This window comes from Bombus fervidus, chromosome 3 (genome assembly GCF_041682495.2).
Source record: "Bombus fervidus isolate BK054 chromosome 3, iyBomFerv1, whole genome shotgun sequence".
Classification (NCBI taxonomy): Eukaryota; Metazoa; Arthropoda; class Insecta; order Hymenoptera; family Apidae; genus Bombus; species Bombus fervidus.
The window spans coordinates 18,939,182-18,967,176 of NC_091519.1; the positions used below are offsets into that span (position 1 = coordinate 18,939,182).

General features: G+C 46.0%; 1 protein-coding gene across 2 annotated transcripts; it reads left to right on the forward strand.

The window, feature by feature from the left end:
* The first annotated feature begins 793 nt into the window (after positions 1–793).
* Positions 794–27,993, forward strand: Bif (protein phosphatase 1-binding protein bifocal). Of its 2 annotated transcripts, none has more exons than XM_072022912.1 (4): positions 794–4,519; positions 14,998–15,171; positions 24,786–24,963; positions 25,129–25,442. In XM_072022912.1, the coding sequence occupies exons 1-4, from the start codon at positions 1,595–1,597 to the stop codon at positions 25,224–25,226; spliced, it is 3,375 nt and encodes a 1,124-aa protein (XP_071879013.1). In that variant the 5' UTR covers positions 794–1,594; the 3' UTR covers positions 25,227–25,442. The 2 variants fall into 2 exon arrangements, with proteins under 2 accessions (XP_071879013.1, XP_071879012.1); XM_072022911.1 differs by lacking the exon at positions 25,129–25,442 and adding an exon at positions 25,449–27,993 and having other exon boundaries at positions 799–4,519.
* The last annotated feature ends 2 nt before the right edge of the window (positions 27,994–27,995 follow it).

Consider the following 27,995-nt stretch of genomic DNA (forward strand, 5'->3'; position numbering starts at 1 on the left):
TCTCGTCAACGTCGATGTTACTATGAATCTTCGCACGCTCTGATAGCAATGCCGACACCGGAAGTGAACTATTTCGTGAACCAGCCAGGGCTATATAAACCCATGCGTATAAAACACCAGTCTACGATGTAACGAGATAATAACACCCACACAAGAGTTTCGCGTAAAGCGTGCAATGAACAAACATTCCGTGCGGGTCTCGCCCGTCACGGAACACGAGGAAACGAGCCGAGTGCTCGGGATTCCACGTTTTAGGTCATCGTTCGTTCCGATTCTCAGATCCGTCCTGTTTTTCTCATGCTCGTTATTATCGTTCGCCGGATGCACTTCCCCCCTCCACGTATGTTACATTTTTCACTAGTTTCATTTAACGATAAAGGGTACTAAAACGCGACCAATTTGTATAAACGTTTAATCACTTAATTTCACATGTTACGTTAACTTCGAAACAACGATACGTATTCGTTGAAACGTCTGAATCGTATTACGCGTTGTTTCGTACGGATGAAAATTCGTGTATCGCCTCAAGCACGAACATCAACCCCGTTTCGCTTTATATTTCCCGCCCCGTGGAATCGACGTTCGAATCACGATACGTCCTCGTAACCCCAAGATTTCGATGTGAATTCGCGATACTCGATAGTAGCCGCGTTTACTCGAAAGTATAACGTCAGGGTGGTGGAGCGAGCGGTGGTAAACGGGGCTAGGAAGAAGGGTGAAGGAGAGGAGAGATTCGGATGGGTTCCGTCGTGGTGCGAGAGGGGGCTGATGCATAGAAAACGGGAGAGAGAGGAGATATCTGTACAGGGGCAGGAGTGGAGTGCGTGCGAACGAACGAGGACGGCCGTGCTCGCCTTTCGTCGGCGTTTTCGTATGGGTGCGTGAGTGAGTGCGTGCATGAGTGCGTCCTCACGGGCAGGTACTTTCGATTTCCAACGATTGGCGAGCCTTCGCCGGGTACGACGCTGCACCAGGAAGCGGACATGATAGTTACCATGGAGTGAAATAGTAGGTGCACGGTACGTGGAGTTGTGCTGTTCATTTCTCTCGGTGCTGTGCGCGTGTGCGAGTGTGAATGCGTGTGCGTTTCTCACGACAGGTGCCTTTGATTTTTTCCGATTACTCTTCGAGTAAAGCAAAGTCGACTCGGACGTCGAAACGTCGAATCGAATACGCGAGCGAATCGAATCGAGCGGCGAGGAAAAAAGCTGCATCTTCCGTTAATTGTTACGACTCGTCGGTGATACGACGTATTCGTCGAGAATATCGTTACTCTCTATAATTTCGGAGACACTAGGAAAGATGACGGTATAAATCATTGCCGGAGAAACGAAACGTGTCTTCTGTCAACCTCGTGCGCGTGAAAACGTGCATACATATGTGTCAAAGACATCGATTTTCCAACGAGCATACGCAGCTGGTGGTGGTTCTGATCGGTGAAAGGATTCGTACGAGCACGATGAACGCCGAGCGTTGTGCCTGAAACGAAAAAGGACATATTTTGACAGCGCGAGAATCGAAAGAGGCCTAGGGGACGTGTGGTGTCGCGTAGACTCGGGCGCGCGTTTGCGAACGCGCCCATCGCGCGTCCAACATGGCTACCACCAGCAACACGACGACAAGCGCCGGCGAAACGAACGGCAGTAACGTGCCACAGTGGAAAAGAGACTTGATTCAGCGTCGTCGGCAACAGAACAAGGTTCTCGCGAGTAACGGAGCCAGTGTGAAGCTATGTTCAGCGGTGATCGGCTCGTCGACAACAACGACGACGACAGGCGGGACATCGGAATCGCTGGCCGATCCGACCGGTAGTCAAGAACAGTGTATAGCCGGCAATGTGCCATCGAGATCGTGGACAACGAGCAGCGGAGAGGACAGTGTGAATATGGTTAATAGCTCGAGTGCTAACAGTGGTAGTGGTGGAAGCGCCATAGCTGGTGTCGTTGTATCATCTTCGCCGTTTTTCTCGAGAGGACCGGCGTGTGGCGCCATCATCAGCAGCGGAACGACCGCCGCCACCGACGTTGCCTCGACAGTCGCGTGCAACATGCGTCTCGAGGTGGATCTGTCGTTCTGCTCCGACTCGGAGGATGTTGCGAACGATACTCTAAGCAAATCGTCGACGGACATGGAACGAAAATCGGAACACGGTGACAGTTCGGAGATCGAGGATTCCAAACAAGAGGGAAAAGGGGCCGATTTGTTGGCAGCTTGCGACGATCATCGCGCGTGTAGAACGAACAAAGTGGAGAGAGAGCTTCTCGCGGATTTGTCGAAAATGAAAGCCGGTAAAATCGAAACGGAAATGGCGAGGAATCGCGCGTCGACCAGCGACGACGGAGAGAGCGACAGTTCGGAAGAACTGCAGTACGGACCGGGAATCGTGAACAAACTCAAGAGCAAATACCTTAACCTTACTCTGAAAGAGATGAACAAGAGTCGCGTCTCGGTGCAACGTTTCAGACGCGCCGCGAGTCTCGAGGATCTGCTGGACTGTGACGACGAACCGGGTGAGAAGAACGCGAGGAAGTACACGAAAAGGACGACCACCGGTGCCGCTACGAAAACCGACAGGTACAGAAACGCTTGCCGTGGTAACGAGTCGATGAAACGAGCCCGAAGCGTCGAAACTCTGATGAGGTACAACGGAACGGACGAAGTCGGCAGTACCCACGGTGTATCCGGTCGTGTGGTGACCAACGGTTTGAAACAGGACCCGGTCAACGATCACATTATTCTGATCGATCGTAGCTCGGTGAAAATAGAGAGCCGATTGGGCGAGCTGGACAGGCCTAAACCCGTGAACAAGCCGAAAAGAATCAAACCGTTGCTGGCGGAAACGGAAAGACCGCCGCCGGATCTAGTCAAGACCACGATGAGGATCTTCGAAGGGTCCGCGAAGAAGCTGAAACCGAAGGGCGAAGTAGCCGCGAAGGTGGCCACCTTCAAAACGATCAACGACACGTTCAAAGCCCAGGCGCAGAAGAAGGTAGGGCCGAAACCGCCGATTCAACCTAAACCGTTCGTCAATGGGAATTCCAGAGCGCCACCAGGATCGCCGAAGAAAATCGTGTTGCCGCAGAAGCCCACGGCCGAGCTGATCGAGAGCCAAGCCGGCCAAGAGTATCACATCGACGGAGTGATTACGGATCCCATAGTGCAGTCGGTATCGTCGGTGGTCAGCAAGTTCCAGCAAATCGAAAAGTCGCACTCCCCATCCCCGTCGCCCGAGCCATCCTACAAGTTGAAATTCTCGCCCGCGCCCAGTCCCGAGCCACAACTAAGTAAATTGAAATCCTCTCTGGAGATCAACGTCAAGTCACCGCCTGTAACGCCCGTTCTTTCCCCCAGAATTTCCTCGCCCAGGTTGCAGAGCCCCTCGTCTCCGATGAAGGACACGCTCAGGCAAACTTCACCACGCGTTCACAGCCCTCCGTCCCCGATGAAGGATTTCGTCAGGCAGAATTCCAGCCCCGTCCACAAGCCACCGCCGAGTCCCAGCAGGGAGTTACTTAGACAAATGTCCGTGACCGAACCCGCGAAGATCACGCCTCGGCCGCAACTCGAGGAGAACGGGAATATCGTCAACGTGGAACAACATCCGAGGCAGCAGCAGCCCTCCGAGAGGATACAGCACAGCTCTACGGATCAAGAGAAGTCCGAGGAGAGCAAGTCACCGATCAACAATGCGAATCACAGCGACGACGACATGGCGGAGGAGGTCGATGCCCCAAAGACGATATCCAAGACTGCACTGGAGAATATCGCGAAAACCGGCGTCACGATGCAGTTTAGTTTCAACGACAAACCGATCTCCAACAAGAGTTACTTGCCAGGATTCAAACAGAATGGTCAAAAGCCAACGGACGAACGTCAAACGGATGCTCGGACCGAAACGAAGTCGTTGCCGCTGGAACCTCCTCGGGGCAAGACGTTTTTGCCCGCAGGTTCCACGAACGTCGTAACGGATCAAGAGACCGTCTCGAGGCTGCAGGAGAGGTTAGAACTGGACAAGTGTGACAGGAAAATCGAGGACAATAAAGAGGATACGATGGATACCAAAGCAAACGTGGAAACCAAACCGATCGGTGCTATCTGCAGCCTGGGTCTGATCAAGTCTCCGACCAATACCTCGTATCCGCAAGGGAACGAGTTGAAAACGATAAGATGCCAAAAGGTCGAGTCTCCCCCTCAAAAACAAATCGGGATAATAAGACCGCTCGTGTCTACCAAGGCGCAGCATCCTCAGCAGAATCTGAGCAATCGGGAGTTGGAGAAAAATCTGATCAATCGAGTGAAAAGTATAGAACAACCTACCAAGGTTGTGGTTAGCCTGAAGAGCGCCGATGAGATTCAACCCGCGAAAAAGTCTAACACGGGTGGCGCCGGACTGTGGGAGACGAAGCCCTGGAACCAACAAAACAACACCATGGTGTTCAATTTCAGTAACCGGAAGGAAGTGCCGGATTATATCGAGAACGACGGACTTATTATCAAAAAGAAACGGGAGAAGCCAAAGGTGAGTCATCGCTACGACTATTTCTAATCTCGCACGTTCCCCTCTCAGCCTATCGCAGTTGTTCCAGACCGCGCCAATATTCGAAACTGTGTGTCTCGAAGGGTGGATTCGATCGATCGTTCGTACTCGATCGTACTTGCGAACTGAATTATTCAACGCTAGGATCCTCTTGAACAATAATTTTGTACTTAACCATATCGTTGTATATATAATCTGTGTATACAAGTACAAGTACGAGTTGTAAGTCGCGTAGTTCTTTTTTCACAAGTGTATAATTTTCCATCGAATGGAATGGTAAATCAAGTCATTGTTCGATAGATAAAGTTAGTAAGTTTATCGGTTTTACGATATATTAGAACACGCGACACTCGACGTCTCAGTAACGATATCAGTTTGATTACGCACGACGTCCGAAACACTTTCTTAAACTAAAATAAAAGTTCGTCGGTTACATAAGTTCGTTAAAAGCAACGTTTCGAAAGGAAAATACCTTTCAAACGTACGAAGCTCCTTTGCTCGAACGGTCTGAGATATGCCAATTGGAAACTGAAGAGTTCGTGATCGGATTTTAAATAGCTGGATATCGACACGGTTCAATGGTACCCTGTCACGGACCACTTTCTTTTCGTACGTGTGCGTATAATTGGAGCATTTCACTTTCTTTAATATGACTTACGTTAACAAAAGCGTTGCTGGCGTTGCGTTCGAGGCGTACGTGCTCTCGCGCCGCGGCACACGTAGAATTTTAAGTGACGTCTGAGCATTCGTGGCACGCGGTCACATTTAACCAGCTCGTACACGACATTTATTTGTTTTCCATTCCACAGCGTCGAGTAGAAGGATGTCGCGCATTCGACTCGTCGTAAATTTGTCTCACAGCTGATACCATACCGAATCGAAACGGTAACGCGACTCTTCCGACAGATACTCGCTTCTTCTATTCGATCGTAATTCAACTCCTGACATCGAACTCGTTCGTCGTGGAGCTTTGAACTTTTAAGAGCGTAGACCGTTAACCCGGCGACAATGGTTTCTCGCCACCGGTGAAATCGAGCGTATTCGATGTTTCATCGAAAAGTTAGAAAATTAAGATCGCGATCGGCAAATTAAAGGTGGCGACGAGGCTGACTTTCTCGTATTAGATAACGCGGAAGCTCGATCGTCCGGTATACGAATCGCTCTACAATTTCTTTCAGCCGCTCTCGGTAATTTTCCAACGATCATCACCTTGCAATTTATCACTGTTCCTGGAATTATCGATTTCTTGTTGCGCGATCTTCATCTACGAACATCTCGTCGAGAGACGTCCGTCTAATAGTCGTAACGGGATTTTTGCGAATCGACCTGCGGAAAAGAGGGAACAACCGCGCTGTCTCGATACAAAGAAGGAAACTGGAGCGTGCATCCAGATCGCGAAATCATCGTCGAGGCATACGAAGAGAAGAACGTAATGGGTTTCTGAGCGCTTACCGCGATGCATCGAACGACACTCCTCGTGACACTTTCCATTCGATCGAGTCGTGCTTCGTCGTCCTTGGGTCGACCGAAAGGCCTTCTGGTGTCGCGAAGGTAGCGCGTTCTTTCGCATAGCACGTGCATACGTGTCTTATTCCGTCTAGGCTATTTCCGTAGACTATCTCTAATCGTAAGTAGCTTTCTCACAGATTAAAAGCTGGATCTGCAGCTATCTATGGAAATTTCTGACGTTAGAACTCGAGAAGCCCCTGCTTGTCCCCGAAACAATTAGATTATAGTCTAAGGACAAAACGGCCGATGAATTGATACCTATGCGATCTTCGCGGCGTGTTCGCGAAGCCTCTGTTACACCTCGGCAAATTTATCTTTGTCGTAGCTGCGAGAGGAGGTGTACGATTACGCGTGTACTATGTTTACCTTCGGCAGTCAGGGAAAGGTAAAATTTCGCGGCGGTCTGCGTAATTCGATTGATGACATGTCGCGGATATCGGATTCCTTGTCTCATAACGTTAGCTCGGATCGACGCTGCCGTGTATACGCGTAACGTGTGTCAGCGTAGATCAGCGGTTCTGAAGTTGCTAGCACTGGTTGCTACTGCTGTTGCCGCCGCGGATATAACCTTCTCTCGTTGGTAATTAAACAGAAATTAAGTGGCTACGGATCTCGCGATAACGAAATTGCATAGACGTGCACGCTTCTCGGATATCGAGTTACGAAATCGAATGGGCGCCGGTAAACGATGCTAATCGATCGAAAGTTTGTCCGGTATGTTTCGTGCCGAAATAAAAAGGACGACAAAAGTTCGAACAAAGTGGGAGGAGATTCTGGTTTAGGCTCGAATGTAGGCAGATCGGTCGAGATACGCGATAGTACCGCGTGCAACACTCGTCGGTCGCGTTAATTAACCTTCGACGACCTCGTAATAATTGCGCAAGCTCGAGCGGTGCACCTCGGCAACGCGTGTAACGCGTCACGATGCAATCGATTATAGCGAGCTTTAATAATTGGCCTAATTAATCGATGAAAATATTCACGAAAATATCCGCGCACGTAACGAGGTAAAAGGCTTCCTTCACCGTGTGATGCGCCAACGGAATTAGGCCGTGGAACGATCCTCCGTTCGGAAGACTGTCTTCTCTGTTCCTTTTTTTTTTTAATCTACGACGCTGAAAGAACAAGAGGAAACGCGGATAACGAACATTCGTGACCGATGACGGTACGAAATGCGTTCGACTATGTAACGAACGATTGGACGTTGCATCGAAGCTGGCGCGGTTTCTTCGTCGCCCGTTGCCAACGACTTTATAAAGAGAAACGACGGGAACGAAGCTAGAACCGGGATAGATGTAATTGAAAAAGGAAAAAAATAGGAAAATGAAATAGAATCGCTGAGTGTAGTCTCGTGGCATTCCTAGAGGTAGCCGACTGAAACGATGAGCGTTTCGTAATGCAGCCGGAAAGAAATTAATTGTAGAACAGAGCGTTACCAACTTCGTATTACGTCGACGGAAAGTATACACGTGGTTGTATTTTACACGCAACCGAGCTGCCCCGCTATTTTAGGAAGAACAGTTTTCAATCTTCGATAAGCTACGATAAGTCTGCCAATAATAACGATAAGATTTGTATTCTCGCGAGTTCTTTCCACGTTACGCGAACAGAGCTTATCCAGAAGTGTACGTTCGTAAATATTTCCACTTGGGCGCGATAGAGGATCCGTGTACATTTCGAATAACGCTCTTTCCCGTAACGGTAAAATCTTTCACAATCTTCCGAAAGTTTATCCCCGGTGAAAGCAGAAATTACGTGGCATTTCTGCGTCTTAATCGTGCCGTAGCAGCAACGGAAATCAAGAATTCCGCGTTGTCGTTGTCCGAGTTTCGACTCGCTGGGAGGCTCGAAAGCCTCTCGGCGTTGACTACGCTAATTACCGAGGAATGTGGATGTTAACTGATAAACCAAACTGGTTACGAGACTAGTTATGCTCGTTTTCCTTCACGCTTATTATTATTACGTTACAATAGCCGGCCGATACATTAGTTTTGTCACCATAAACGTACGATTAGCAGGCATTCGTCTTGCCCGTGCAACAACCCAAAGGGAAGTACAACCGATGATTACGCGCTATTACATAACCGTTAAATACGTTTCTTTGCTTTCTATGTTATTACTGTTATCACGAATCCACTATGCGTTAAATGTTCTACCGACCGATGTAACTCTGCACGCGTAATATTCGGAAAGGAAAATCAGTTTCCTATTATATATTCCTAAAACCACGTTTTGCCTATCTTTCGTTATAAAAAAAAAAAAGATACAGATCTTTGAAACGTGTCAGACCGACTTTAATTTCTTCTAGAAACAGACCCTCTACGTTCTGCGGTGTCCTCCGTTTCAACGGAAGTACTACGATCGGGGTAGCGTGTTTCGTGTGTTCCATTGAATTCCAATCGACTTATCGTTGAATGTCGTACAACGCTTAACAAGTTGTCATCGAAGAAAGATAAACACACGGCTACAGTTATTCTTGTATAAATACAATCCTTGTCCGGATACCTAGACAATTTAGGATATATCTCGATGAGTCAAGCAACTATTTATTTTTTCTTATCGACTGATAATTAAGAAGAAACAAGAACGGACAGTTATTGAATGTTATCGATGCGTCAAATGCTGTTTCATCGATCGTATTTTTTTCAAAATCGCCATCGATAAGGGATTGGGTGTGTTGGAAGGGATGGCAATACGATTCGATCGAGAAGCTTCGATGATTTTGCGTAGCTCGTGCTCTCGCTGCTATAGACTCGCGAGATCGCAGGAGAGAAAGGAAACGCGCATCGTATCGTTCGAAGAACCACTGTTGGCTCGTTTCGTCGACAGGTTTACAGTATTGCATGTAAGTACGGTAATCGAGTTTACGCCTGGAGAAGGTATCCTTGACCTTCTTTCTTTCGATAACTATTACCGATAGCCTGTTATTCGCACCTCGTCTTCAAGTTCGGCCGTTGCCGTTTTATCCTGCTAATCTGCGATCGAATTTTTAATTCGTCCAACTTGATGATACTTTCTCGTACTATCTGATAGTCTAACCGTTGCTTGTAAACACGTAGCACTTAGCAATGTTATCGCGTTAGACGTTGTCATCGACGATCGTTGATCGAGAGGATAGTTTAGCCACGAACGGATTCCAATAGCGAGATTCGGTTATCTCGAGAATTCGATAGAGATGTTTCTTTTCGATCCTTTCGAGGAGAGAGGAACGAATTCGCAGTTCGTCTCGATCGGTCGGCGGTCACAGGAGGTCGTAGATGCTGGAAGAAATTGCCAGGTAGAAGTTGGATAGCCGATCGGCCAGCTAAGAAACGACAGCGGCATCGTGGCTGGTGACATTCCATACCACGCTATGGGAATTCTCGTATATGGCCGTCCTAGAGGGACGCCGAGACTGTACGTACCGCTTCAGCGAGTGAAGCTGGCTAGGCCCGTTATCGCGTTTCAGACTCGCTCCTTAAGCAGGCCTTCTAAGGAACATTGCGCTCTAACGATCGTGTCGCAACTGAATCAGCCGCTAAGATTTTTGGTATGTAGGCCACGCGACAATAGCTTCTCTTTCCTTCGCGTTATCTGCTCTTCCGCCCGCGGCGAACAATGCATTCTTGCATAATCGATGCTCGGAATCGTGTCATCGTGATCGTTGAAAATTCGACCGGCTCTCTACTCCGAGTTTTGTAATTCCTAGTGGGAAGCTCCGATCCACCGATTCATCGTCCGTCGTACGATCGCGATTCGCACTCTGTAATTTTCAACGCGTGACTTTGACCGGTCGGAGAACGTTTCCAGAACTGTTGGAGAACCGGTTGGTCGGTACGCGCGATACGATCGATTCGCTATCGATTTATCGTTTCGTTAATTCCTATGATCGATAACAATTGCTTCAACAAACGTTATTATTGCGTCGCCGAATGTTCGCCGCGTGGATATTAAACCGTAAAACGGCCCCATAACTCCGTCGATAATCTCTGAGCTGACGCGAATTTTTCGCAATTGAAACACGGCCGGCGTCCTCTCCGATTTATTAGAAGTCCATTTACGAAATTAATCGCGGCACCCGGAGCTAAAAAGCGATCATGAGAGGATTAACGAAGCAACGTTAATGAACTTTTCTCCGTTTGCTGGTACGGTTCGAATCGGCCAGCTGTTGCATTCCTTAACCCCATTACGATTTACGTTTTTATCATCGCGGCGACGCAATAAATAAGCGGCGATGGCTTGCGTGGCCAGTCTTCGGTTATTCCGGACGATCCAAGAGATTTATCGGCCGTTCCCTCGGTGGACAAATTCAAACTCCAGAGGATCAATTTACCGAGATGTATCCGCTACGTGTTTATTTCTCGCGCGCTTTTTCCAGCTTTCTTAATTGGTCCCTTGGGTGTAAATAAAGCCAAATATAAAATAGCCGAACGCCATCACCGACACGCTTATGCTACACGATGGAATTTGTTCAATTTACACGGTGAACGCGCGCCGATCATCCGTTTTGTTCTTTCTAACGAAATTCGGTGTGCCTGACTTCGTTTGGCCTTGACCAGCGATCTCTGGTGGTAACTCGAGTGGTAACGCGAGCGGACAGCTGGTCCTGGATCGAATTTGCATTTGCATGCAAGCCTCGAACGTTGTACGGTTCGTTCGACCCTCTCACCCTCCTTCTCCGGTTACGTAATGGATCCAGTTTTAGGCAAAAACGCGTCTCCATCAACGAAGAGGAAGATATTCGTTTTAAGAGCCTAATAAATACCGGGACTCTTACGGTAGTCAAAGATAAAAGCTGTATAGCGACCAATTAAAATCGTATCGCCGAGTTGTATATCACCTTCGGTGACTTTAACGACCTTCGACTAGTATTAGAAACGAAAAAGTCTATAGCCGGTATTTTAGAGCCGATTTTAAAGCCGAAATCGACTTAACATTTTTTTTATCCGTCAGTGTATCTAAATAATTCGATCCATTACAGAGTAGAATCTACGGTATCAGCGACGCGAAAATAGCAATCGCGTAAATGGAAATCGCGGAAAGGTTATAGCAAACGACCTCCATGGATTAATCTCGACACTGTATGAATCATTCCGTCGGGACTGTGCGAGCTCCAATTTAGAAACCCGACGCGACGCCACGATCAACCGACGAGTCATATCGCTGTTTCCGTGAAAAACCCGCGACGAGGCAGCGTTTCGATTTTTCGCAGTGTCGCGAAATCGTGGCTGATTCATAGGATTTCGAGTCAGCGGCAGCGGCGGCCACGACGACTAAACGGAGAACGTTCCGGGCGACAAGTAAATTTGTCGAATCCGCGAATAGACGGAGAACAAGACTGGGCGTGGTTTCTCTTGCATAATTTCGCTGTCCTACGTCCCACGGGACGGCGGCCGTTCAAATTGACGGCGAAGCGAAGAAACGCGACGACTGCCGAGGGTAGAACAAAGGGGAGAAAGTTTCTACTTTGAGGAACTGGTATCGAAGATAAAATCGGTTTTCTACGCCTGTCGCGACTTATATTGTTCCGAGTTAACGCGAGTCGCGACGAATTTCGCGTGACGAGACGAATCTACGAACGACTGAATTTCGTCGACAATTCACACGCGAAGAATGTGACGAAACGTGCATCCGTTGCGCGTGTCATCGTGTAATTTCCACGTGATAACGTATCGTACTCTTATCATCGTGTACTTCCTTTTTAATAGAAATATAAAATCGTAAATTTCTGACGTTACGAGAATTTATACGAAATTGGCTATGTTTCCGTAGCGCAGAGGAGAACGCGAAGTTTTTTTTCCGACGAGCTTAGATAGCAAATCTTTATAGTCCTCGGTTTAATAGAATCATCGTTAACGCACGCGCCTAATAAAGTCAAATAAAGCGAAATTAACATGACATTAATTATTCTCCAGCAATCGTGTCCGTGTAGAGAGATTACAATTTCATACATATGTATGTAGATAGCTGCATTGTTTGAGCTAGATTGTTAAACTCGTTGCTTAGAGACCACGAGTGTGTGACGTCTGCAAAGCTGGCCGTGGTTCTCGCCAGGAAACGAGCTCGTTAAACGTCGGGTAGAGCTGACGAAAAAAAAGTAGCTACGCGTATTACAGCGATCGTATCTTTTCTGTCTTTTTTTTTTTTTATTTTCTTATTTTGTTTTTAATAATAGTAATCGTCTTTGCCATATCTATATAGGGAGCTGAAACGCAAACCATTGAAATCGAATATGCTATTGACACGAGGTTTATTTTCGAGACACCCCATACATCCGGTTCTCCGCCTTTTTTTGACTCTTCTACGTGGTTCGAACACGACAAAGGGTTAACTTATGCGGGCTTGCACCTCCGTGAACGCAGGTGTATTCGAAGAGAGGTTGTTCCTATACGATCGTTAGGACAGTGTCTTGGACTCTCGGAGGGTTCAAGGTCTAAGCAGTACGGGTGATATCCCGATACGCTTGGAATAATGGAAAGAAACGTCCTGGGAATTTCTCACGAAGTCAGGGACCTCGTCTTTAGGTTCATTGTCGTTCCTTCCTTCCCCTATCTTCCGTATTTTCCCTTAAAAACTATCTTTTTATCCTTGGAAATCCTTTCGATACAGTCGGTTAAGCCATACTGTACGCTTGGTTTACGATATTTTAGTTCCAATTAATATGCCAAGTCGAGCGAACGCGTTTGACCATCCGCAACATCGGATTAAAAGTCATCGATATGGTCGGCAGTCGGTAGATCTCGTAAATTGGAAACGTCGTCGGTACACGAAATAAACCAAGATCGGTCTAAACGTTTGTTCTATTTACGATACCGGATTAGCGTTGATTCCAAGGTGTCCAAGTTAATCCGCCTACTTGGTTCGTTATTGAGCGAGAACGCGCGGTAAACGATTTAGCCAGAACGATTTTTCTCACGACGCGTTATCGCGTGCAATCGCTTGCGTAATATAGCCGACACAATAAAGAGATACCAACCGCGCCACGGAAGCAACGGAAATATTGAGTTACTTTCTTCTCACGGCAGCATCAATGAACGTTCATTATCGTACGGACGATAACGCCACGGATCGATTAATTTCGCTCGCGCTTTATTACACATCCAAACGTAAGTTGTCTGGATGGAAGAGATACGCGAGGTTGTAAAACAAGCGAAGCTTGAAAGCGCACCAGTTTAAATAGTCAAAACAGGAATTAAATTCAATTTATGATCGACGTTTAGAAACTTAATTCGCCGAGTGCTTCTACTTTAGGTTTTCTTCAAAGACAGATTGCTGATATTTATACGAATGCAAATTTTTATCAACGCGAATAAAGGGATACAGTTTAAAAATAGTATTAAACAATATTATAACAGATACTTTATTTTAGATATTGTGTGCGTACTGTAGATCGTTGCGCGTCTAAATTTCTCGCAAACGCACGAACATTCGCGATCTACCGACGAGGCTACGTTTGTCTGACCGCAGCTAGATCAATCGACGTAGCTACTTAACGTTTTAATTTATAACCTTGTCGTATCTCTTTCACCAGGAGCGCAGGTTCGTAATTTAAATAATCTCAACGCGCGTTTTCGCCATAGCTTTTGAAACCGCAAACCAGATTGGATCGCACAGCGATGATTCTGTGTCTTCCATCCGGTGATCGATAATCCACCGCGATCCGTGATCGATATCTTTTCGTTCCAGTGCATCCGCGGCACGTTATATTCAAATCCAGATAGATATTGCGTTACGCGGCCCCGATTTCTGCTCGTCCGTAATGTGGCTTCGCGTTATGATCCGTGACCGCATTTTTTCTTAGATCTCGCCGTTCAACCCGAATTCTTTCGGTCGCGCGGAGAGAGAGAGAGTGGGAAACGGAAAGGAACGAGCGAAGGAAATTGTCGCGAACAGGAAAGAATCACTTTCGAAAGATCCGAGGTCGGAACTGGACCGGAAATCGACAGATCGTTTCGTTTCGCGCGCCATTATTTCTTCTCTGGCGTATTCAGAGATTCGTGGCAACTCGTAGGAGAAATTGCTGATACGTACGTGTCGTCTCGTTGTCGAAGAACGTGATTTCGTTCTATTAATCGTTCAACGAAACGATCGACCGACGTATTCCGTGAATCGCGCAGATTTTGTCACGCGTTCGGGATTAAACGCGTCATCGCGAGAGATACGCGTGAAAACAGTCGCGTGTTTATATCTTTATGTTTGTATCTGTAGATACAGAGGCAGCCGTGTGCGAAAAAGTAGTCAAACTCGAAATAGTAGGACAGACGGACGATGGTACGTGTCAAAGACGCGTTCGTGTCGCGTTTCGTTCGACTCGGTTTCCAAATCGACAGGATGTTCATTCACGAAATAATTGAAAGGCGGCGGATGTCGATGAATAACGCGCGATCGAGACGCGTGTCGTCCCGTGCGACTGTATCCGACATCGAGGGGCTCGAGGGAAGCGTATCGAGGAAGTTACGACGCTTATAGTTTTTTTACGTTAGCTTACAGCACGCTCGATCTCGTCTCCGCATCTCGATGCTCTTTCGATATCTGCACGTCGAGTGTTCTTCGCGACGCTTTAAACAGTCTTTCTTATTCTTCGAGACACCTGGCGCTGTTTGTCCAGCGAGCGAACACGACTCGTTTGCATCGTGCACGCAAATTGCAGCCAAGCGAGCACGTGGGCGCGTGAGACGCGCCAATTGTGCATATAGAGGATCGCGAAATCCACTCTGGCCGTAACAGACTCTGGACAGCCGGTTTCGAAACGGGCTTTGCGTCCATATACGCGGAAATTTTTTAAGGAAAGTCGATACTCGTAGCCTGAGGTGATTTTTCGTGGTTCGACGAAACAACGATCGAAGGTGAGAAACGCGAGGCCGCGCGTTTCCTCGGAACTCGGTCGACGAGACTCGAAAGTCACCTCGCCGGATTCCACGCATCACGTTCCGATTTCGAGAGCTCACTCCTCTTTTTTGCTCGGTCCGCAGGTCGGTGACGGTGGCATCATAGTGTTGGACACCACGTTGGACGCGTCGACGACCGACGACGCCGAATGGGAACTCGCCGGTGGTCCACCTTCGCCCTGCGACGTGTCTTTCTTCAACGATAACGTACTCATCAACGGTCGCAGCAATCTCTCGAGGACACCGCGAAATCACAAGGTAAGCAAAACGCGTGCTTGAGTATTTTCGACTAGTTTCGCGACTCGCAAGAGTCCTCGAGTGATAACTAAACGGTGAATGTTTACGCGTTTGTGAAAGATCTGTAAGTCTGTAGAAACGTACGTATAAAGTACGTGAAGTAACTCTTTGTTCAATTTCTTGAATAATATCGCATGAGAATCCGCGATCTAATAATAACAACGCTGATTAAAAAGACGAGAAAGCAACGGCGCAAAAAGCTCAGGGTAATCTGTTTGCTGATCTCCGACGAGCGTGTATTACAAGATGGAGCGTTATCTGATGCGCGATAATTTGGGTTAAGTTCGAAAACTATACGAAAGTCTGTTAACACGAGAATGTCGCGTTTACCGATACGTCCTATTACTTTTGCTTCTTTTTTCTCTTCGAAAGATATGTTAACATCTGGTTATCGGACGAAAAGACACGTTATCTAATCTAATCAGCTGCAGCTCTATAGTTGGGATCGCGCGGCGGGAGCTCGTTTAAGTGAAAAAGCAAGCGACGCAATACTGTAACCAAGGCCCTTGGCTCGCCGTGGGAATGCGCTTTCCCTCCTGAGAGAGATTGTAAAATATTCAAGGACAAACCGCACCGAGCCTTTCGGCTCTTCTCTCCCTTCGTTGTTCGGTCCCTTCTTTATTTCCTGTTCCCTCAACCCGAATTTTTAATGCATTTTTCGTCCCTGCCTGAAAACGGACGTGCCGAAATTACGTTACGTCTCTCGGTCGAAAATCATAAGACGCGGTATCGTTGTATATTAAACCGAATGAAAATCAAAAGACGTTATTTGTGTTGTGTCACTGATAAACTTATTACAGCTTGCATGCCAGATCTAGCAACCGTTCATCATCCTGATAGCTTATCTTTGTATATACGTATATGTATATATGTATATCGATTTGCAAGGTAGTTATGCATAGTCATGTTTGATTCTATACAATTTAGGATTTACACGCTGAACGTTTCCTTTTATCGCGTCATTCTTTCAGTCACAGTCGTATCTGTCAAGCGTGGTGACAAGATACGAAAAAAACTTCTTCGCTCGACGATCCTACCTTTTCCAGATACGTAGGTACTTTGAATTTTTATACTCGCGGAGGTTCAACGAACTACTCGCCAAAGCGAAAACTTACCGATTAACGAGTTTCGGTAGAACAAGTATCCCCGGTACCCGAAGGCTCGTTCTAGCTCGAAAGCGGATTAAACGATACTCTCCTTTCGAACTATAGATAATCGTTCTAAATAATTAATGTGCTATAACATTGTACAGGCGCGTCATTAATTTTCACGGCCCAGCTTCTCCCAGCGAGTTACCATTAAAGATGAAATTGCTCTTGTACAGTTTCGACGATCGATTCGTCTCTGGTTAATCGACTGCGATTACGACGTCCCATCTTATCCCATGGAATTCTACGTTTCGACACCACGTGACTCATCGTGGTATTTGCGAATCTCCGGGGAAGCAGTCTCCCGGTCTGTTCCTCTCACGATGCCAAGCATATGCTGTTACAGGCCGAAACGGTGGACCCGAGTCACCGTGTCGACCGTTTAAAGTAAATCCAAAGTAAACGTAAAAGCAAAGAAACCGAATAGCACAGAAATCGTAGATCGTTTTCGTCTCGTTGTCGGTGTCGATAATTATTACCACATTAAAAGATGGAAACGCGTCGATGGACGACTTTCTCACGGGCTCGAGTACACGCGGATTCCCGTGACGATCCGTAGGTAGCCTACCTGTTACCACCGTCGATTTGCAAAGTAAAAGTAGCCGATGCACGAACCGGCAATGATTTTCGAGCAGCGACTCGTCCAAGGAGTTAATCTACCGTGCTTCGTGGGAATGCGGCGAAACACGCGCAAATTCCGTTTCATGGTCGTCGCGAAACCGAGCAACAAGCGCAAGCACGCGTTGCTTTCGGATTCGGCGGAAATCCTTGTTTGTTTTATGCAACAGGCGACGGTGTATAAAAGTCAAAGGCGAGGAACGATTTGCGTTTTTCTTTTGTTCGATCGGTTCACGAGCGAAACGATGGAGAAGCGATGATCGTGATTTTCTGGAAATTGCATCTTACGCAACGTGTTTTCTATCGATCTGAGTCAATGATGATGCATCGATGCTTGAGTCACCGTCTCGAGTAAATCGATTTCACGAAGCTCCGCCTAAGTTTCAATTTTGGTATCCAATTAACGTTGCACAGGCAGTAACCTTTAATAACGGATTACGTAACGAGCGTTATGAAAAATCAAAACCGGTAAAAGGGGCAATTTGCATATTGGAAAGTTGGATCGGTGGATGGGGGTAGGCGGATTTTGGAGAAACCGGTGCAGAATATTTCATTGTAAAAGCGATCGAAACGAAACGACTCGAGTGCCGCTTCGTCACGCTTATTGTCCAGCGATCGATCATTCGGATCGCGTCTCGAGAAAACCGATATCTCCTGAATCGATTGTTCGCCGATGCATCGTATTTTCTTTCTCGGATTTATTCCGCCGTCCGTCGAGCGTATCGGATCGATAGAAACTGCGAACAAGCTATTATACGACGTGGAATTCCATTGTGGCCTGAGTTATCGGCGAATAATTCTTCTCGAGTAGAAAATGCGGGCGTTGTTTCTCGGTCGACGAGGCGTCGTCCAAGCTACCAGCTAATTCCTACTTCGAGCCAAGTCTACCAAGTCTATAAAGATAGTTTAGGCTCGTACGAAATTGAATTCGATAGGATAACGGGATGATTAAGGACAAAGTTGCGCGAACTGCTGGCGAATCGGACGGTACGTCGCGAGTCGGAGGTTTCACAGTTAGCTCGGCTTAAATACCATTACCTTAAAACGGCGCTGACCGAAAGCAAAGCCGCGTACCTACCCATAAAAGTAAGTATCGCGTAAAGTTTATCTTCGCGACGCGAAAGCGTTTCCGCGCGCTCGAAACGTGTTAGCTTAGAAATCGCGACTAGTCACGGAGAACGCGTACCGCGATTGCTTCTATGCTATATTTTAATTTTATTGGACGTACAGGAATTCTAACGGTGAAAAATTATACGGCTGAAAACACCGGCGCGAGATGACGCGTTGCGCAACCCTGTTTGCATGCCGTGTTAGAAAAATTCTTTAAACCACCCGATGGCTAGCTCGTTGCTCCGCTACGTAACTCGCAGCATTTTTGCGCAAATTCTCGGCTGTTACGCTCGTCGTTTCGTTACTGCAACCTGATCCAAATAGCGAAACGCGTTGATGGTATTTTCCAAACGCGTTTCAGAAGACACGCGTATAATGCCCGGAACGAAGATTTTCATCGGAACGAGCGAGACGAACACGGCACGTACCGCATCAAAGTGCAGGAGAAAATTGGTTGATTTTCCGACTCGATGCACTGAAAAAGCACGCGAAAGGAGGAACTTTCGAGCGCGAAATTGTCGTCCACGTCTGACAAACACCGGCGGTCGTCGCAGCACGCTGCTGCAGATAATTCGTTCTTTACGATCCACTTTGCCTCCGGTCGCGTATCGTACAGTTTCACCTCGCAAACAATCGCTTTTATTACCGATACTAGCCACGTACGCAGTCGTTCGACGATAAAGCACACGCGGCATGTGCTGGCGTGCGCGCACCGCGCTCGATAGGGAAATAGGTGAAACAAAGAGGAGGCTCGTGCGAAATTCACTGACCCTGTTCCCGGTCGAATATTTCAGCACCGTTGGAAATTTCTCTCCTGAAATCGAAGACGCGCGAACAATAACGCAACCGTAGCAACCGCGGGAATACAATTCTCTTGTTTCCCGTAACATACAGCGATACACAAATATCTGGGGTCTCGTAAAAATTCAACAAAACGCCATTGACAAGAGTTGTCGAAGCGAGTGTTGGCTAAAATTAGCGACATTTAACGTACTTACATTTGCTAGGAAAAGTATAACGAGGTCGTAAATCAAAGAGCGCTTTGAATCTCAAGCTCCGAATCATTTTCGAATTGATATGTTCGCTGTACGAAAAACAGTCAGTTGCCTGTTCCTAGAATCCGTTTTTTTTTTTTTTTTATTTTCGCATTATACGTTATAATAACTTCAAATCGTTTCGAGTATCGAAACGCATAAACTTTACCGCCTGACCGATTTTATAGCCTCGTTATATCTCTTTCACTAACAGCGTATTTGCCGGAAGAACACGAGCGATCTACAAGAAGAATCTAGCGTATCCATACGTCGATAGCAGGCAAGGACCGAGTGATAATTCGAGTATCGGCATAACGTTCGAGAGGAACGTTCAAACTATTTTCAAAGAAATATATCGACGAATCTTAAAACACGTTCCAATGCCTACCATCGAATTGATGAACGAGTTATATACCAATTAATTAACCGTTTAATACACCGAGACGTTGATCAAAGGAATATCATCGCTTGATTCTTAATGGAGTGGTAAGTGGTTTCGCGAGAATCCGCGATCAACATCACCGTTGCTCATGCTTCTTTTATTTAATAGCGATCCGTGAAAGGTAATGACCGGCGCTCCGGTGTAAAGCCATTACGCGTGCAGCATCTGATAATGCGAATAATCGCGAGCGCGATTGATGGCACACTCGCACACGCTTCAGGGCTGCGGTCTTTGTGCCGCGCGACAAGCGACATCGACCACTCGATTCCTCGCAGCTATCTATCTTCCGCGTGAAATCTGCTTACGACTACGATTAATGGCGTGTTAAATAAAACAAGGAATTTTCAAACACTTAGTTACGTCTCCACTGTTATCTAAATTACAGTTAAACGCAATATTTTCAAATTTCACACTGATAACGCCGCTTATCAACGCGATTACCGAATCGTCGTGATACAAACAACGTGTGCATGAAAATTGGTCGAAGACGTAAACGTCTACGACGGACAAACAAGCGCCTTAAAGATTGCTTCGGCGAACAATTAACAAATTCTCAGAAGTTGTTCCGCGATAACGGATCGCTACGACGATGGCAGAATCATGTTGCATAATCGACTCGAATAAAACGCAAATGGCATCGCTCCCAAATAATCGCAGCGTTCGCGAACGATGTGACGTCGTAAACGAGCACCTTTATTCGCTGAATCGGCTAGCCAGCGATTCTTTGCGCGGACTCGCCGATTTGTTAACGATTCGTCAGCGATTTTGCAACGTTCGTCGTCCTTGATTAAAAGGTAGGTCAACGATTTGAAAACTTTGTTTACTCGATTCTTTCGTTTATATCGAACAGATCGTTACGCCATTGTTTTATCGTCGAATTTCATAAGTTCGAGTTCGATCGGTGTTGTCACATCCAAGTGACAGATAGCTCGGGTCTAAAGATATTTCAAAAAGCGAGCAATATCTTTGCAAAGCAACGTCTGCGTATTGTATGTATATTTTGATTATTTAACGCTAGCGTCATCGTGGTCGTCGACCCTATGGTGCCGTCACCTCCCGCAACAATTGCGAAATCATACCATTCTAGAGAAAATTGCACGACCGGTAATTCTCCTCGGCTTTGATTGTAATACAGTTGCGAGCGTTTCAACGCCGCAGTCGCTGGAAAATATACGAAAATCAATTGTAATTCGTGGGCTGGTCGAAGCGCGGCGGGATTTTTTTCTACTTCGCTTGCTACCGCGCAGGAACGTTGTTCCGGATCGGTAGCAGGGAGAAAAAAGGCGAATTTGAATTTCTAATTTTACCACGTTGCGGAAAACCCGACGGGTAATTGCGTTTACGGACCGTTAGTATCTTGTCGAAAAGAGCTGCGTACAGGGCATTCCATCTTCCGCGTTCAACTTGGCTAACCTCGTGAGAAAAAAGATTATTTCGAGTATCGAAGTTTTTATCGTTGTAAGACGCGTTTCTCCTACCTGTTTGTCTCTACAAGCTTTTGAGATACGTTTTTTCGTTCGATCATCGTAATATGCTTCACGTGGTTAACATCGATGCGAGTAAGGTGATTCTCGTTCGCGATCACTCGAAGATAATTGCGATCCAAGGCTGTTTTAGTTTATCCGAAAACGATCTAAGACGATTTATAAAAATGAAGATTGTATCGTCGCAGTGCGAACAACTGCGCTCGGTAAAGATTTCTTCGATGTTGTTAGAAACAACGGAAATGTTTGTAACATTGGCTAGTCGATCGAGACTCTTTGTACACTAATAAATTCAGCCGGTGTTCCCTCGTAAATACGCCATCGCTTTGTAAGTTCTTTTCGAGGAATGCACCCCGCGTGCATCGTCATTGAATAGGTCGCTCGGCGCGTATGCAAATGAAGAAATAATGTAAACACTCGTAGACGCGGCCAATTTGCTTCTAACGTGCCCGTGGTACCGCGTATGCGAACGTGTATGTGATCGTTTATACGGTAACGGTATTCCATTCGATCGGCGCCGAATACCGGTGTAAATAATCTTCGAAAAATTCACGTGAATCGCTCGTCGTGGATAACGTTAATCGCCACGAATAGAATAGCCCGATTCTATGTAACCACTTTCGCGTTCTTTGGATCTCGTTATCGATGGGTATCGACTATCGCAAAATTTAATCCTTTCAAGACCTACGGAGTAACATTCGCAAAGAGTAAAAGTTACATTTAGAATATCCATAAAAGTTCACATTATCGTATCATTGAATTTATCAAAAGAAAAATTCGTTTCGAACCAGTTAGGATCGTATTTAATGGATCTGTACGAAAAGTGGAAGCCTGTGATTCGCGCGCATTCTTCTTGGTTCAGCGCGGTTTGGCGCTACAGAGTCGAACGTTCGAACAGCGATCGCCTAAACGGAGAATCAAAGAACAATTCGCTGCTTGTCTGCTTTTCGAATGCGCGATACCTCATGGGCCGTTTAATCTTGTCAGCGCGAGAAAGATCACAGGTTTTGCCAGACATAACGGATACGTACGCGTCTAGTTTTTACCGCGCGGAACATGCTTTATGCGTCCATTTGACGCGGTCGTGCGGTGAGATACGCGGGTGTTCACGGGAACGGGGCGTCACGACGATAAATTCCTCGATGCTTTTATGTTGCCTGCCGTGCACGACCTGGCCAAAGCGACGCGGAGAAAAGGCTTCGACTTTACAAGTCTGCGTCTCCCCTTTGAGTTTCACTGGTCGACCTATCCTAGGGTTCGCGCCGCGTTAAACTTTATGTCTCCCTCGCGTTTGCAAATTATCCCCGAACGATCGCCTATCCCCCGGGTTAAGCGCTACGTCCGTGAAACTTGCGCGAATAATTTATTGCGCGCCATTACGACTTCGTCGACTCATTTTCTCGAATTAGTTCTGCATGGTTCTTCGTTGCAGCGTCCGACATTGTTTCGACTGCGAATAATCTCGAAATAAAATTTAGAGTGAACTAACGTTGCTGTCGGCGAAGCAACGCGACGGCATTTCAAAGGCATTACGAAGCGGCGCGGCGCATGTGGGACGTAAAATGTAACGCATAATACGTAAAAGTCCGCCTGGCTTCCTCTTTCTATTGTCCGTCGCGATAAACGGTTTCCTTTCTCGAGGACGATAAGAGGCGCGTTGTTTCTCCGGCTGTGGTCGAAAGTAACCACGGCTTGTCCGCGACTTGTAGACGCATTTTTTCTACGACCGATTCCTTCCTTCGGACAGTTGTTGTTGTCATCGAAATCGAAAAATTCCTCGAGGTTCCCGAGCTTGTCGGAGAGGAACGAGTTTGCAACGCGAACACGCTGTCGAAACGAGGCGGTTTCTTTCTCTTTATCGATCGTAAAGATGCAAAGCAGAAACTAAACGACTCGCTATCGAAATTCTTATTTATCCGTTTCTTAACGAGACCACAGAAAAACGCGAATCTATCTCTCGAAATTACGCGACATTGTACGCGATATTATCGCAGTAGCAGATGTTTCTACGCGTTTAGAAACTTTGCGCACCTCGGATTCGTCCGTGAATTTTTCCTCGTAAACGTTCGCCAACGGTTGTACGCGCAAAGTTTAAACGGATATTCACCGGCAGCGTGCTCTCGAGGATGATTTTATGGTCGAGAAAGCACACGCGCGACACAACAAAAGGTTTACGCTCTTTCGAGGGTAGTTCGGTTCGCCGTTTTCTTCCTAAAAATCAATATACCGTCGACCAATGAGCGCGAGCCTGCGATGGTTCCCATGTATCTCGGTTCGAGGAACGATTTGACGCTCGTTGCACGCGAAACACGCTCGTCCCTGCCAGCCAAACGTCCAGGATGTAACTTTCCATCTTGATATTTGTCTTTTGCCAATGGCGCGCGTGTTCTGTTTATCGACATAGCGCAGCGATTTTCGCGCCAAGAAGAAATCCTTTTCTTCGCGTTCGCTCCGATAGTCGCTTCTGCTTAGACGTACGTGCACGGATTCTAAACGTTCCATTCGTCCGTTCAAAGTCGTTTCAAGTTGTTTCACCGAAAGAAACTTTATTACGGAAAAAATTACGCTCGAGAACAAACGCTTAAGCTCTAACGATATTTTCTTTCGAACGAGTCGATAGATGCTCGAACAAGAGACTCTGCTAACCAGTCGATAGGCTGTTATACCGGCTGGAAACAGGTGATTATACGATGCAAGTTCTTCTGATCGCTGTCGATGACCCGAGACGGATGGCAGTTTGTAATTAACTGGCACCATTAATTAACTAGGACGTTCCGGACGTCGCTGACCTTGATCGACCAGAGTGCACTTTTCAAACGCGTATGGTTGGTCGATTAAAAATTTCCTCGTAAAACTCGCGCGTGCGATCCTATCGAACGTTTCTTTCATTGGAAAACGATACACGCGAAAGGATAACGCGTCTACGCTTCGTTTGCTGCGTGCCGGAAACTCGTTCGAAGGCATTCGCCATTGTCGACGCTCTTCTCGACCATCTCCTTTGTTCGTTAAACGACGAACGAGCGTTCTCTGCTGTTGTGTCCGAAACAGTTTCGCGGTTTTGAAAACTCTGTACACGTAGTTAACCAGCGAGTAGTCATCCTCTGCTCGAAATAATCGTAGATACTGTTACCAGCTCGGCAAGTCCAAAGACCAAGGTTTTATTTGCTCCCGCGATCTAGTAGCGCTATCATCGTGGACACAAGCGAGACTATCGAATAAACTAATCGATGCCCGTCGCACGAACGTTCGAAAGAGAAGGTTCCCTCCACTTTTTCTTAGTAAATAAAGCTATGATAGTCCGGTACGTTGACGGTCCTGGTGGACCGAAATATCGGATGCACGATGAACGGCGAGCTCCAACGACTCTCTAGAAAAAGAATTGCTTTCTCTTTTGATGCTCGCGTTCGTGGACAAGAAACGAACGAGGAGGCGATGTCCTCGCTCGCAGTCGAAAAAGCATCGAGTGTGACGGGTTACTGTTATTCCAGGCTCTGTGCCGTTGTTTGTTCTTCCCGTGTCTTATTTGTAACCGGCAAAAGACGCGGACCTTTCCGCGTCGTATAACCGTCCGATTCGCAATAATCGCGCGGTATCGATATATTTCGATGGTTGCAAAAGGCCTTTGTCTCGTCAAATGATCGAATTCAACGCATTTCCGTTAGACGCGAAACTTGTCTATCGAACAGCTTGCTAATTCGACGTGCTATCGAACTGACCGATATATTGCGTTTTGTTTCAGCATCGAATACAGTTTGACGATACGGCTACCCGTACCTTCGAATATCCGAGCGAAGCGTCGATGCTAGAGGGTGAGAGCAGCGTGGATGGCGAAACTTCCGGTTCCGTCGAGCAATCAACTCTGATCAGCGGTAAAACGTCCTCGACCAATTCGACGACCAACATGCCGACCCTACTCGGTAATTTTAATCGTTGTTTCTCTTTACCACGAACCAGCGTCGCGGTTAGACTACTTTTTTTTTTTTCTTCTTCTTCTTTACTTTTACTTAGGAAAGAATCTAGCTTTTATCGAGTACATCGTTCCTTTACTAACAACGTATCTCGTTCTTTTCGGTTTTTTCCAGAGGCGACGTTCATACACCACGTTATGTCTCCCGTGAACCGCTGCAGACAATTGCAATTCCTTTTGAATGTCGACCCCGTAAAAGAGTCTCTAGTATAAATTAGTTCCATAGTTTTTAGAAACGCTTCACTTTCCCTACACCGACTTTAACCGACAGTTTTTCCTTATTTTTATTGAAAAAACTTTCCGTGTCTTTCTTGTCGCTATATCACTTTCGAAACATTTCGTTAGTCCCTCGCTCTGTATATGTCGTACACGTTTCTCTTGTCCAACTCGCCTAGACCGCGTAGCGTGCTGAAAGCTAGTGCTTGTTCCCCGCAGGTGGTGGTGGTGGCCTTGCCAGTTACACTCCTAGCAAAGTGGACTTGACGTCCGAAGGGTTCGAGCTGGGTGTGACCAGAGCCGTATCCTCGAGCTTGCTGGCAACATCGACATCGTCGTCGACGCCGACAACCACCGCGTCGAGCCAAGCGGACAACGAAACCGAAGTGGATTACCTGAAACCGGCTCAAGACGGAGGCGCGTGGGGCTCCGAAACGACCGGCGATCTCCTCTACTGACGCGACCGGAAAACTCGAAGATCGGAGAAAGACGCGTGAAGCGGGAAACTCGCTAAAAAGCTCAAAGGAGAACTCTCTCTTTCAAGAAGAGAAAGCAGGGAATCCCAAAATTCCGACTACTCAGAAGACTAATGGCAAAGTATTTTTCTTTCCTTTTTTCGTAGGCAGAGTCGCGGAAACAGTCTTTTATAAGAAGGAAGCAAAACAGTCGCTATGAACAAAGAAGAGAAGCATGTCGAAAGTTTCTTCGAACGTTTCAACCTGACGATTGTTCACCCTATGAGTATAAGCAGAACCGCAAGTTTTCGAGAAACGCATCACCCGACGCGTTCGCGGTCGGAACGAGCGTTACGTGTGTTACGTAGATAGATCGCTGTCGTAAGAATTACGCGCAATACCTTTTCCCGACATAGGGTACGAATCAAAAGCAAGAAAGGGGAGTAAATATTCGTTCGCGAACGCGTCGAAGCAGAGGCAATCCTTTCCTTAGGTAATTAAGCGAAAAGACGGTATCATTCCAAGTATATGCATTTCTTTGTATTATTACGATAACGAAGTGAACAGACTTTTCCTAAGTGACGCGTAACTATAACTGCCAAGATATGTCAGTGCATTTCTTTTTTCGATAGCACCTTAAACGGAGAGCCCAGTGATCGGTGAGAAAAAGAAAGAAAAAAAAAAAACAAAACGAGCATATCACCTTTTTGGTACATTTTTATAACAAACGAAGAGAAGTCGACGATGGAACTGAACATTTTGTAACCTTTTTGAGATTACTTTAATGCTGAACCCTTCAACGTTCAAGCTGCTGCCAGTCAAAGGCCAGAGTTTTATGCAGGATTTTTAGAAAAAGAAAACAAAAACAATTAAACGCAATAAGAAAGAATCGTTGCAGAAAAAAAAAAAGAAAAGAAAACATTGGAACACTCGAGTTTAGACTTTTGTAAAAGTTTTAGCCAAAGTAGAATATAAGTCTACTTGATATACTTAATAATATGTATATGTACGATAAGTGAAAGTTTTGGTCCAGGAATAACATTGCAATTGTAAATTCCGAGAAATTCGTTATTTATACTAAATGTATGGTATATCATACAGATATCCTTTACGAATGCTCAAGATAAGACGATAGATGTATACACGATATTTGTTTTGTTGAGTTTGTTTCACTTTTCGTTTCTTACATTTAGACGTGGACCAAGCAAAGAGAGAAAAAAAGAAAAAAAAAAGAAAAGAAAAAGAAAAGAAAGAAACTAATAAGAAAGATACGGAGAAAAATATCGATTTGTTAATGAATACGAGCGTTAATTTTAAGCGAATCAAATTTTGTACATATTAAATTATTATCGATCTCAAAGTTTCGCAAAGTTTATACACGGAACAATTAAATCGCTTTGAGATCGATTTATTACGTGTGCTTTTCTTGTTTTTCTTTTTCGTTGTCCGTATTATGTTTAAAGTGGTTACACGAACGTGGAGAAATTAAAAATGTTATGTTGAATCGCGTAAATGTTCGAAGTATGATTGCGGCAGTATGGTTAACTTTCTACTAAGATTTAATCGCGTGATCGCGGACTGATTCAAGGGTAAACGTGCGATACGATGATAATAATTACCGATAACGATGCATTTATACACCGAAACAACAACTGTGTTCCAGTTTTCGTCACTGTATTTAGTAGACGCTAGTATTCTCTCGTACTATTTTCATTTGATTTCACGTTATCGTTTGATCGATGCTTGATGGGTCTGTGTCACAGCGTTGCATTTTACACTGTGATATTTTTCTTACTTTTCTCTAATAACGACGTATAATAATTGCTTCCGAATATTTTAAGCAACCAGAACCGTGTCGACCGCTCAGTTTGTATTTTCACAGTATGTACTACGTATCGGAGTGAACGAGATTACGATGGACGAAACATTCCAAATTCTAATGGCACGCGTTTTTGCGTTTAACCCAATCGGTCGATTGATCGCGAATCGATGTCGGTAATCTCGCTGCTCCGGTCGAGGGAACTCCGTATTATTTCTGTAAATTATTGCTGTACAGTATGGAGAGGCATCGTCGTTCAAGTAAAGGATTAAAAAAAAAAAAAAAGGAAATAGTATTATCCTAAGATTATTCTTATTGTTCTTCTTATGATTATGATTACTCTCATTATTCTTATTATTGTTATCATTATCCGAAGCTTGAATCCACAATTACCTTATTGAGTATACTTACCAGTTAGAAGTATTGTGTGATGTATCGTCTGTGTGTTATTAAGGTATTCAAGTAATAAAATGAAACAAGTACGCCCGAATT